Here is a 13,632-nt window from a genome sequence, read left to right as displayed (position 1 = left end):
CTTAAATCCAAGTTTGAATTTATTCTTTTTTTATTCAGAAATACCCCTGAATTCTGAAGTCCAGCATTCTGAGAATTTTAGAAGCGTGGGTTTTTGAAAGCGCCATTCAAGCTGACATTTTCAGGCTCCATTTTGGTGTGTCACAGTGAATTAAAATCCCTGACTCACCGGATTCCTCAAACTCCTGGTTGGTCAGCCTCCAGGTGTCTCTGATGCGCAGCAGGTTGCTTTCCAGAGTGTCCAGGTCAGAGAGAGGACAGTTACACTGAGGGAAGTCCGCGCTGCACTCACACCAGCAGTCCCTGCTCTGGCACACAAACTGGCCCTCAGATTTACAGCCGATGTAGTCGAGAGCTGCCTGAATGAAGCGGCTCTGCAGGTAGCCAGGTAGGATGACCTGCAGCCCTGGGAAGGGAATACACACTGAATGAAGATGGGCTGAGATCCTGTGAAAATAAATTTTGTGAAATTATTAGCCAGTTTTACCTTGTAGCTGAACCTTGTTTTCTGGACTGTGAACCAGTACGGAGCTGACTGTGTCCAGATTGTCATAGTTGCTGCATCCAAGCGGCCCAGTTCTGGTTTCTGTCACCTGCGAGGAAATCAACAGAATGTCAATGTTTTTTTCTTTAATTGTCAGCTCTTGAGTTTGGATGCCTCCTCTCTTTAAATACACAGAACAAGACAGCCAGCCTTACACCAAACCACCTTTCAAGTGATTTCACTGGCACAGACATATTTCCAACTCTGGAATAAAATAATGTGAGTTTTACTTCAGTTGGTGCGCCATCCCTTGACTCTACTGTTGGTGTAAGGTGGTTATAAAATTGATCTGAGCTTTCTGAAGTCAGTCTTTATCTTGTCTTGATATGACAACAAAGTTTTAGTATTGACTCATGCAAATAGTGAAACTGAATAGCTGCGCTCTCTCTAGCACCAAACAGGAAGCAGCATACTGGGTAGACAGAAAACATTATGGATGGGGGAAAAATCGATACAGCATTGTATCGCGATATTTTGCATGGGGATATTGTATCAATACATTTCGATACAAATCGAATCCTATTGCACGTCTGTCCGTCCTGGAAGAGGGATCCCTCCTCAGTTGCTCTTCCTGAGGTTTCTACCATTTTTTTTCCCCGTTAAAGGGTTTTTTTTGGGGAGTTTTTCCTTATCCGCTGCGAAGGTCATTAGGACAGAGGGATGTCGTATGCTGTAAAGCCCTGTGAGGCAAATTGTGATTTGTGATATTGGGCTTTATAAATAAAATTGATTGATTGAATTGATACATTTTGATACTTCTATTATATACATTATTAATTTTTGCAAACACGTTTTAATAGAACTTTTGTATTTTTAAGTTGCTTTATCGGTCCACTAGATGGTGCTAATGTTTTTTTCCTGGTGAGGTCAGCAGACGTCTCAGTCAGTGGCATTTGGCAGGAAGTTAATCAAAACAAAGATGGAGGAACTGGAGAAAGAAATCAGAATATTTGTTTAAATCAAACATCTGGACTTACATATAATGGATTTTGACATGGGAGGAAAGGAGGACTTGGATATGATGCACGCCGTTTGCAAGCTGTGTCATATGAGACTAAAATACTGATAGTGTTAGCTGCTGATGGCCAAGCTAATGCTAAACCCGCTTTGCTGAAAATCAACCTACCATCCAACTCTGAGAGAGTGAAGAAAATAACACATCTACTTCATGTGCAAAGATCTGCGTCCATACAGAGCTGTTGAAAACAAAGGCTTTTGTTACATGCTAAAAACACTGGAGCCTAGGTATGCGACTCCGTCCCAATGGCCGTACCCAAGCTCTACAGAGAAGTGAAGCATAAACTTAAAGAATCTGAGTACAGCAGGACGGGTGGCATTAACTTGTGACGCCTGGGCTTCAAGGTCACTGGATTCATACGTGACAATAACGGCACATTATCTCACAGAGTAATGGCCGACCGCTGTCTCACGTTCTTCAAACTAGAGCAGTACACGAAAGTCACACTGGAGCGCACATCACCGACCTCCTGCAAAATGCAGCTCAAGAATGTAACAGACAACACTTTTAACATGGGTGTTGCCATTGAGTTAGCAGGATACATGCATGTAAAATGTTTCACTCGCGCTTAATCTGGCCTTGCAGATGGCGTTAAGTCTGCTAACAGTTCAGTTTGTCAGGTGTATGCAGCATTTCTGACAGGTTTTATGATGGTGTTGGTCAGTCTGTCTGCTTTGTGTCACATTTTGCTGCAATAAAAATGACTGAAGTCAGATGAACAGACTGAAAACTGTTCTTATGAGGTAAAACGTTGACAAAGTTTTCCTTGGGGAAATATTTCCCAGTTGGAAAAAAAGGTAATAAATTGCAATATATTGTATCGCAATACTCAACATATCGCGATAATATCGTATCGTGACCTAAGTATCGGGATAATATCATATTGTAGGTCCTCTGTAAACATGGAGGGAACTCTGGGGAGGCACAAGACCATGAACAAGACCATCTTGGTTCTCTTGGACTATGGAAAATGGGGAGAACTGGTGGAGTCAGTGTTTCATTTGGCGTGTATCTGATCCACCAATCAGAACTTATTTTAGTAAGGAATCTTAATTTTTGAAACAGTTTGCCTCTCATTCCCAAAATCTCCTCCAACTAAAATAGTGCACCTAAACAACAGAGGCTGGCAGCAAGTTGAGGCGACAAAATCCAAAATGTAACATTTGTACACAAACACAGTTTATCTTTATGGATTGTATTGATGGTGAATTGTCAAGAATACTGTCGACATATGACGTCTTTTATCTGTGTTTCTTGAATTATGTGTTTTTGCAGAGGAACTGTTAATATGTCATATTTCCTGAAGGGAGATTGGTGTAATATTTTCCATCAGGAGAAGAAAAGGAAATAATCTCAAAAGAAATTGTAGTCTTGAAAATATTGACCCTACAAGATCACCAGTCTTTACAAAATCTTTGCCTGTGACGGAAATTCACTTTGTCTTTAGATGTGAGCAGGTGTCAGACTTTTGTCTTTTAAAAGTCTTTTCAAAGTCTTGTAGTGTTTGGTAGGCATTATTTTAGTCTGTGGGGACAGTCATCCGTCATGTCACATCGACATGACCTATATTGACTCATCTCTCTTGTGTATTTTCAAATAGAGAAGGACAGTAGAACATAAAAAGACTCATCAAAGGCTTTTTATGCCTCAAATGAAATTTGAATGCAGCGAGTCACCGAGGTAATATTAAAAAGGTCTTCAATTAGAAAGCTTTCTCAGACAGATAAATTTGCTCTGATCTGAGAGAAGAAATCAACCTCCCTGCGACTGGAAAACTTGAAACTGATTCGCTCCTCGGCTTATTTCGAACAGTAATTTATTTTGATGTTAAACTTTGAAATTCTGACAAACACAAAAACACATAACTTACTGCATATTAGCATAAGTTTGTGCTCAGCATCCCGTTCCATTTCTCACTGAACCCTCAATATTGTGTGTGATTTTAATGAATGGCCGTGTATCGCAGGTGCTGCTTTACATCTCTCATAAAACGTAGGATTCATCTCTCCCTCTCTTTCTCTCTCTCTTATCTTCAATCTGCCTGAACTCCACACACACCGCAAAGTGGCAAATGAATGGAAGTCCGCCTTGCTGGAAATTAATGGAATGATATTTCTAATCCATCAAGCTGATGCATAACCAGAGGAGCACGTTCTCAGTTCTGGAAGAAGAGGGGGGGGTATGGGGCACTTGTCTTCATCAGCGGCTACTCACTTTAGCATCTACGTTTGCCCCTCAGGCTGATTAATGTGTACACTCTAATGGCCACTTCAGATGATAAAATGGATGATTGGTGTTTTATAGTACAGGACGCACGGCTGCTGCTCCGCTCTGCTTCTTCACTCTCCTCTTTAAAGCTTGACACCGGGGAGGCGGTGGCTCGGAGACCTTGTATCTTGTAATATTGTTTTCCACTGCTTTAAAACAGTCAGTCAATTAGTCTGTAATGGGTGATTGGCAAAGACACGTTTGACCATCTAGCTTCAACAAATACATTTGCATCAGACTGATAAATGTATTTGCTTCAACAAATACATTTATCAGTCTGATGCAAATCAAATGGTCCCTGGTCCTTCTGCACACATGAGTTTTATGCAACAATAAGCTGCGAGAGGAAGAGAGCAAAACAGGAGAGCTAGATGTGCGGCACCCCTGCAGCTACAACAGGTGAATCTCCTGGTGTCAGGCCAATTCTGCAAATAAGCATTTGTTCTTAATCCCACCTGATTAAAGAAGTTATGGAAGTAAATTCCCTGAGCTGGAATTAAAGGATTTATTAGTGCATGTTATCTTAAAGTTGAGCTACCAAAGTGTCATGAATTTAAACTTTGCTCGGCTAACGTGCTGTGACTGAATCTCAGGAAGTGGTGGAAAGAAGCACTGAACCTCACCATTACTTTGAGGTACATGTACTTTCCTTAAGTATATATATTTTATGCTCTTCTACCCACTTTCTGGGAGAAATGTTGCACGTTTGCTCCATAGAGTGCTTGAGGGATGATGTTTTTCTGTTGGCCGACATGGAAGTTAGCAGTTCCCAAGTCCAAATGCCAATGGGATTTTTCATTAGATTTCAAATTAGTGTAGAAAATAAGCTCTGTGGCAACAAACGCTTATGATACTTATTTGTTTTGTTCAGCAAGATAATCTTCAGAAATGACCACCACTCTGAGTTTTTAAGCCTTAATGCAATTGCCAGAAATGAAAAGCTAACCTTAGGCTATAAACAAACTACACTACAGTCGCATGACTTAAAATCCATCGCACAATGAGGCTGTAAAGCTCAGTCTCATTTAGCCACTTGTTAGCATCCGCCTTTTTAAGACACATGAAAGCTTCAAAACTAACGAGTGGGGTATTTACTGACGTATTTTATGTTGCAGGACAAAATGTGAAAATCTCAGTGAAACCACAGACCTTATTTCAGGCATCTAACCATTCAATAAACCCATTGACTTCAAGATTAGGGAACAGAGAGTGCTAACATGCTGACTCATGTCTGGGTTTTAGGACTCATTCCTGGAGCACTCCATTACATTTATTCTAAAGCTACAATCAGGCCCTACTGGCAGGGATGTCAACGGCTAATCAATGAATGGTCAATCCTGGAGAATATTTTTGACTGGTTATGCATATATGTATGTTTACTGTACTGCGCACCACTTGGGTTGGGTTGGAGCTAGCTAGCGCCGCCTCAGTTATAATTATATTTTATAATTTTATAATATTTTAAACTATATTTTGATGCCAAACATGTAACATTTACAACATAAGCAATGAAATGAAAAAGTTGTGGTGTAGTGTGGTATAGTGCAGTGGTTCCAAACTAGTGGGTTGTGGTCCAAAAGTGTGTCGCGTTTCCATTCTGAATGGACTGCAAGTAACTCGTGAACGTGTCAAGTTTGTAAAAAAACACACTTTATTTTGAAGTAAGTGAATTTCTGGCGCATAGCTTTTATTTTGAAGTCTAAGTTCCCGCTAAAGGGTGAATGGCTAATGGACAGCTACTTGACAGAGACAGCAAACTAGCTTGACGACATGGCCAAACGCAAGTATGACGCTGAAGATATTAAACTGTGTGGACCTAATTACAAGGAGAAATCTGGACTCTGTGGCTGGACCAGTTGGGAACCACTGGTATCGGCTAGGAAACTTAAAAAAAAAGGAAGGGTCGTTATGTCAGTGTGTAGTGCTTGAACACACTGGTACCAATCTCCTTTTCTCCAAACAGCGGGTAGTATTTTAAACATATTTGTCACCAACTTTCAAACTGTTAATAAAACGTCGTCGACAGCAATATCTCTGCTGAGACATCCTACATTAATTTAGAGGTAAAACCGTTAAGGCTGGTGAGACATAATCCTCATGGAGGTGTTAAAGAAACAACAGAGAGCACAACAATGTTATAGCCTCTTGAGCTTAATTGCTGTCAAGACTTATGTGTGTGCAAGTTAATAATATAGGCTCATCAACTAGACTCAATGTAAATCACTGAGGTAAACTGCAAGGCATTGTAGCATACAGTCAGATCCTTTTGGCTTTAGGATATTTACCTCACTCTGACAGGCCATTTCATTGAGTCCAGCCAGTTATAATTAGAGCCATTATTGAATCGATCTGGTTATAATCGCAGTCTGGTCAACAATAATAGGTTGACCTGCCCTGCTTGGTCCAAAATCGCTACATCATGACACATGACCAAACAGGGGCGTGAGTTGAGCTAAATGCAGCTGCTGAACAGAGCCATCATCTGTTTGGAGACCAGTATGAGGAAAACAAATGTGGATATTTAAATGAAAAACATCAGTCAGCATCACGTAATGTGTGGAAGCATTTTTCAGTCGAAGGTGAAACAACACAGATATGATGAATATAGTGGGACTTGTCATGCCTGCCTCACTAACTTCAACAGAAGTGGCGCCAACATCTGGCTCCGATGCAAAATTCCAATGCTGTCACTGACGTCATACCCCTTCATTTGTTTATCGTTTCCTTGCTTTTACTAAAGTAATTGACCTGAATGCTTCATCTTAAGCTCACAGTACAAACAGTAAATACCAGGACTGTCATGCGATTAAAAAAAAAATCTAATTAATTACACACTCTGTGATTAATTAAACCAAATTAATCGTATACATCAATTTTTACTGTGAAAGTATTTAAAAAAAAAAAAATCAGTTCAAATGAATTTTGGCAGATGTGTCTTAGTAAAGCTGCTGGATTTTGGACACATTTGTCCCCCCATCCTCTACTGCTAAAACTGGTCTGCAATCCATTTTGTAAGGGAGTTATTCGGTCACAGGTGGACTTAGGCCCTGATCACACAGGAAGTGTTTTAGCAGCTGGAGGCATTTTTTAAAAATTGTTTTTAATGAGAATGAAGCTTTTTGCTTGTAATTTTTGTGTTGCGATGCGCCTTGTGTTTCTGCGCTCTAGGCTAGTGGCATTTTTGCCGGAGCGCTCTGAACTCCTCCAGTTGAAAAAACTTCAACTCAAAGCGGAAAAACATCCCATGTCAGCTCTTTTTTCATCATCTTTTTTCCCATTGTCCAATCGGATGATTTGAGAGGCGGGCCCTCTGTGGTGGTCACGACAACAAGTTAACAGTTTGAATCAATAGAGGAGATAGTGGTAGCGGTTGTTGGATACCCAGAGCTATACGGCCGACAATAGACAGAAGGTTGTCAAACAGCCTCTGAGTCGTCCTAAATATGCCTGGAAACGGCCGTCATTGAGGTGAAGCTCCTGGACCGACTGGTGGTAATCCCCATGATCCAACCTCTATTGTAGGTTCTCATGTACCCACACAGATCTCTGTTTCCCTGCACCAAACAAACTATTTACTTAACCAGAGCTACAGCAAGTACCCTCTGCCTCATCATTTTAGGAACTAGATATTAATTACTATCAATAACTAAAATAAATAAACGGTAGATCGATTACACGGAAAGGTTATTATAAGGAGGTTTGTCTGAGGTTGCCTGGCAACAATAAAAAGGCGCAGCAACCGTTTTTTTCCCCACTAGTAATCTCATTAAAAAGAATTTTAAAAAACCTCGTCGAAATCTACCTATGGGTATAAATAAAGTAACCTGAACCTGAACCTAGTGGCATTTAATAAAACAAAAAAAGGCAGTACGGCATGCCCAGTGATTTGCAACCTGCAAAGCGCTTTCCGTCTGATCGGGGCCTTTCTCAGTTTGCGTCTGAAAGCCTGCTCGAGTGGGGCTTGATGAGTCTGGCTGCCAGCTCTAACATCAGAGGTTGTGCTAACTCAGACCTCAGGGTTTGCTGCTAAACGTTTTTGTGTTGAGGTGATATTTCAGGCTCGAAGTACTCTGATAGTGTGAAAATTCCTTACTGCAGAAATTGCAGAGAACGGTGCTCCTATCAACGGTTACATCTGGGCCTTTTTGTAAATGTAAATGTTCGATTCACGGGGCCAAGCAGCATCTTCTCGTCTGCCTCCATCATGTGACAAAGCCACTGTGGCCTTCAATAACACACCAGGTCAAAGGGCACCACAGAACGCGATTGATCAGCGTTAATTATTTAACGCGTTATTTTTCTGTGATTAATTAATTGAAGTTAACGCATTATTTTGACAACCCTAATAAATACATACATTTTGCTTATCTCTAAAGTTATGTGGGCATGTACATATGTTCATACTTAAAATAACCCAGTATGTCATTGGGGTGCTGTACTGACGCATATTGAGCCACATTCAACTTTGTGATATGTGTCTGCATTTATTGGTCAGGACTGAAATAACTTCCTCCCCTGACGACTGAATAAGTTATTAAAAACATGTTCAGTAACTTAAGCTGAACCCAAAAACGAGCCAGTCCACCTCGCTGCTTCATATCTCCCCATGTATAAATGCTGGAGGCTAAAAAACCTCAAGCCAGGGAAACTACACAGCTGCCTTCGGGCAGACGCTGCACAGTGTTTCATCTACCAACAGATTGCTGCTGTATTTACAGTTTCCCTTGACTTCCACATACCCGTATGGCGGTTGATGCGATCTGGAGGTGGTGCAGCCTGCGCAGGGTGCTCTCTCTGTCAGTGAAGTAGGAAGCAGCCAGCTGGTGGAGGGCCTCCAGGGTCACCATCCCCGTAGTGTTTGAGCTCTTGCTGCTGCCGCTACGGCTGCCATCGGCCCCCGCGGGCGAAGACTCCTGGCTGAGCTTCCGTTTGTCCACAAATATTGTCAAAGACTCCTCCCCTGGTAACAGTCAGGCAGAGGGAAGGAGAGCTTCATTAGCTCTGACAGAGCAGCACTAATCACCTTTCATTAGTATCTTTTCAGATCGGATAAAAAAGCACAGTAGTGATTAAGTGCTGTGGGGGAACTGATGGTTTGGATGATTGGAGGAAAAGGCACAGGCAAGGTCCCTGCATCTATTAAACTCATCAGGAACGCAGAGCTTATCCAAGATCATTGATCAGCTTCCCCTAATTGTTCTAATTATCTTAATTACATCGGCCAAAAATTACTTTAAAGACAAATCAGATCTCAGGTCTTCTCTGGTAGATAAGTATATAATACACTTGATAACATCTCTAACAATTACAGATATTGCAGGTAAATACAAAGCAGCCAGTAAAACTAAACTTATACAACAGATTCATTAAGTCTTTTCACAAAGGCACAAAAACTCTGCATACACCATTTCCCCACACATAACCTGGTATTTATAAAAGAAGAATGTGCTGTGAGAGTGTGAGACTTCAGACCAGCGTACACACAAATTTTAAAATAGCTATATGATAAGATGTGAGTGGTGAGAAGTGTTTAGGTTGTTTACCAATTTAATTTGATCATTCTTTTTATTTACATTAGTGCCATGATTTCTTTCTTTTCTCCTGAATCTTAAAACACTTTGTGAAGTTTGTCTTGACATGAGCTCGATATATTAACCACTGATCTTCTCTCTGACGCTTAATAATGATGATTGAGCTGGTTTACAGGCTCGTGTGATGAATAAGTGGTATGGGCGCTATAAATAGCCACAGCTGTGTGTAATGGCTGTACGTAATGACAGCTGTTCTGGTGCTGTTGGAGAACTTGGCCGATGAGTCAGAACTGGCGAAACGGCACTGCTTCTTTGCTGTTCTTCACACTGACAGGACTCGTGAGTGGAGCAGCGGGTACAACCAGTGCTGTGTGCGTTCACAGATTGTTAGGTCAGTTCATAGAGATTAAAATGAACTTGTTCACCATCATAGTTTGCAAGTTGAATTTTGAACTAAGATTACAGAACCAACTAGAATTACCTCTTTGTGGTTGTATACCTCCACGAACCAGTCAAGTTGTGCTTACAGTTTTTATCCATTTTGGTGAAAACATGGATGCTTCACACACACCTTACCCTCGTCAGCAAAGAAGAGCTATACAATCAGATTAGTGTCACCAATTTAGCATCTGACTGTTTCTGAGTTATGATGCTGAGTAATGGCCAGAAAAGTGTTTTTGCAGAACATAATGATGTCACAATGAAGTTGACCTTTGACCTTTATAATCTAAACTGTCATCACTTCATCAGTTTGTCCAATTTGTGTGAAATTTTGTCATAATTAGTGTGTGAATTCTTAAAGCCATAGTTGGTAATGTTGGAGAGCTAGCAAGATTTGAAAGTGGCACCTCCTCTAAGCTCCACCCCCTGCTCCCCCTCCCGTCAGTGCTCGGTCCAAAGCCACATGCCTGAACGCGCATCCTGCAGTCAGCAGAGCAGAGGAGAGCCGAGTAAAATAACAAATCCCCCCAAAGCAAACAAATAATTACCTGTCCAACAGAAAGACAGCAACCTCTGCATCACTTTTCAGGCCCTTCAGCTCCCTCAGTTGTCTCCACCGTTCAAAAGCTGGACTGCTGTTGATGTCTGGTTTGTCCTCTCACTTTATCCAAAGCCTTTTTCGTCGCAGCCTTTTCTGCCTCTGACTTTCTCTTCTCAGCCTGTTTAGTGGGGTGAGCCATTACAAGTAACGCTGGAAGTGGTACTTTTGGCTGCATTTTCTCTGCCATTGTTCAGCAAACTCCTGCTAACTCGGTATTTCTGCTGAGTGTGCTGAATATTTCCGGCAACAGTGACATGTGATGAGTGCACGCAGGGAGGAGGGAGGGACGGAGGGGGGCTCAGGCAATATGAGACATGAAGGCATCTGATTGGTTCTTTCCAATTTTACAGGCCTGCAGCTGCCACAGAGGTCACATTTTTTTCATTCCTTTTTCTGAACACATTATGTATTGACTACTCTCAGGATGGAAGGACCATTTCACCCAGTATAACAAAAAGTGTTTCTGAACAGGATTACCAACTATGGCTTTAAGTTATGGCCAAAAAATGTGTTTGGGAGGTTGTAGTGACCTTTACCTTTTGACCTTCAGCCATCACATTCTAATCAGTTAATTCTTGAGTCCAAGCGGATGTTTGTACCAAATTTGAGGAAACTCCCTCAAGGCCTTCTTGAGATATATGTTCACGAGAATGAGATGGTCAAAGTGACCTTAATGTTTGACCCCAAATTGTAATCAGTTCTTATTTGAGAAGTGAACGTTTGTGCCAAAGTTGAAGGAATTCCTTCCAGATATTCTTAAGATCCTGTGTCAAGAAACACACGGACAGCCTGAAAACATCTTCAATTTTTGCAGCCTAAGTGTGACCATATATTTTCAGCGTAGTGCTTAAAAATTGTTTTTTTTTAATAGGTTGGTGAAGTTATTTGTAATGTCAATAATGTTGGCTACATTTGAGTAGCTATGTCTGATGACTTCTTCCCTCCTGTGCCGAGTGTGTGTGCCTTCCTTTTTTCATCATTCACTTACAAATATTTCCCAATACCAGTTGGATGCTTCAACTCAATGTGTTTTTTCAAATTCATTGTGGATGTGGCTGACATTGTAGTTTTTCAGAACTGGCAGAATTTGCATAAAAATGTGAGATTTGTTTTCCGTTGGAATCTGTTCAGATTTTTCATAAATGTCCTCAAATATCCAAAAGAAGTTATGAACTGGCTTCAGCAGCACAGGTAGTTTTGTTGTCTGAAGGAACACTAGCACAAGCCATGGCCGTGTTGTGTATTGTTTCATGCCAGGTGCTGTAAATCCTCTGTTGCCTTATAACGAGCGTCACCTGTTTGCATTTTAATGAGGCTTAAAGGAGCAATAAGCGAAATCATTTCACCGCTAGGTTCGCTGTTGTGCACTGCCTGTAGAGCAAAACAAAGTGTGTCACGAGCCACTCGTCCCTCTACCTCTGCTCTCCAACAGCTGAGTGAAGTGGAGCATGAGGAGGAAGCACCGGTTAGCCCCCGCTTTCACTGCAGGCAGATTCACTCGCCACAGGGGCGAGGAAATAAAACCTAAACAGCCACCTTAGTTTAACAGTTAGCGATGTCTTTCACTCACTCTCGGTCTCTGCTGTGTTTAGCTATTTCCCTGCTTTCCTGTTAGCGTTAGCACTACTCGGCTGCCACGCTAACGCTCCAACTCCAACTGAGCCGGGAGCCGGGCTCACGGTCTCACAGAGAAGAGTTGGAACGTTAGCATGGCAGCCCATTAGTGCTAACGTCCCCACGCTTCTCTGCCAGGCTCCGTGAGTCGGAGCTGAGAAGCGTGGGGACGTTAGCGTTAGCACTAGTTGGCTGCCATGCTAACGTTCCGGGAGCCTGCTTCTCGGCTCCAGTGAGCTCTAGCGTGGGGACGTTAGCGTTAGCACTAGTCGGCTGCCATGCTAACGTTCCAGGAGCCTGCTTAAGCGTGGGGACATTAGCGTTAGCACTAGTCAGCTGCCATGCTAACGTTCCAACTCTTCTCGGCTCATGGAGAAGAGAGGAATGTTAGCGTTAGCTCCCAGAGTTAGCACTAGAGCTACTACGGCTACTGGAGTAGCTTGCAGCTATGGAGTGCTTCTACCAGCTCTTCTAGTCACTGAGCCTCGCCTCCATTTCAGCAAATATATTGCATTTATTACAGGTACCATCATCATTGAAGTAGGCAGGGGAGTAGCTAAACACAGCCGCCAGGCTGCCCGCCGGGCTATATTTTACAATGCTAATTGCAAATGTTAGCTGGACTGCCGGGCTACTCACCTAACACAACTGAAATGCCTGACCCATTGCTGGGACCGAGCCGCTAATAACTCAAGCTCCAGACATTAACCCATGCTACGATTGTAACATTAAATTTAATTGAATCGCGACATGTGCCTAACGCTACTGTAACACTAATTAAAACAGACATTTGACTTCATGTTGTACCTGTCTAGGAGAAGAAGAGCTAGCTCCAAGTCAGATTGTAGCCCCTTTAGCTCTTGCAGCGCTCTCCACCTTGGAAATGCAAGGCCAATGTTAATCCGAGTTCTGTCCCTTTCTTTATCCGACAACTTCTTCGCCAACAACCGTTGTTTCTTTAGAGGTAATGTCAGATCCTGGTCGTCTTCAGGTGGACGTTCTGCTCTCTGCCATTTCATTTCGAAAATACACGCTTTCATTTCTCACTGGCTGTAGCCTTTTATAGGGAGGGAGGGCCAAGGGCTCCGAGAGGAGGAGGAGGAGGAGGAGGGGGGGGGGGGATTCACATGAACGTACATGAACGCGCAGCCGGACCGGCTTGTAAACAATGGGCTGGAGATCAACACAGAGAGAGGGTGTGTGAGGTCATGCTATACTCCAGATGAAATTACACCTCTAGTTCTTCACATAGCAATTTTTTAATTCCTTCAATCTAGAAATGATGAATTTCGCTAATTGCTCCTTTTAAAGTTACGCATATTTAAGGGTGGACTGCTTTGAGTTAGAGGCTGTCTGCTGATAGTGTCCTCGGCTAATCAGTCAGATCCACTCCTCGCTCCTCGACAGCGCCACCCTCTCGCTCACATATGGTCACTTTTGGTTCCAAAAAAACATAACCGAAATGCCAAACTCAAGGCTTCAAAACGGGAGACCACAAACCTGTGGATGATGTCACGGTAGCTACGTGCATTATTTTATACAGCCTGTGACTTTTAACATCATAAATGTTGACTTTAACATTATTAACTAACCTGTGATGAAGTGTTTACCACACA

At 42.2% G+C, this 13,632-nt stretch overlaps 1 protein-coding gene across 1 annotated transcript in view; it reads right to left on the bottom strand.

Annotated features, from left to right (window-relative positions):
- Positions 1–13,632, bottom strand: part of LOC126383012 (BMP/retinoic acid-inducible neural-specific protein 3-like) — a 41,030-nt gene that overhangs the window by 10,379 nt on the left and 17,019 nt on the right. The window contains exons 4-6 of the mRNA XM_050033361.1: positions 8,569–8,789; positions 487–592; positions 169–405 (exon numbers count right to left, since the gene is read on the bottom strand). Coding sequence (XP_049889318.1) covers positions 169–405; positions 487–592; positions 8,569–8,789 — 564 coding nt within the window. The remainder of the gene's footprint in view (positions 1–168; positions 406–486; positions 593–8,568; positions 8,790–13,632) is intronic.

The sequence above is a fragment of the Epinephelus moara genome, chromosome 21 (assembly GCF_006386435.1).
Source record: "Epinephelus moara isolate mb chromosome 21, YSFRI_EMoa_1.0, whole genome shotgun sequence".
NCBI lineage: Eukaryota > Metazoa > Chordata > Actinopteri > Perciformes > Serranidae > Epinephelus > Epinephelus moara.
The sequence above is the reverse complement of the archived record's forward strand: the minus strand, read 5'-3'. Positions and strand labels throughout refer to the sequence as shown.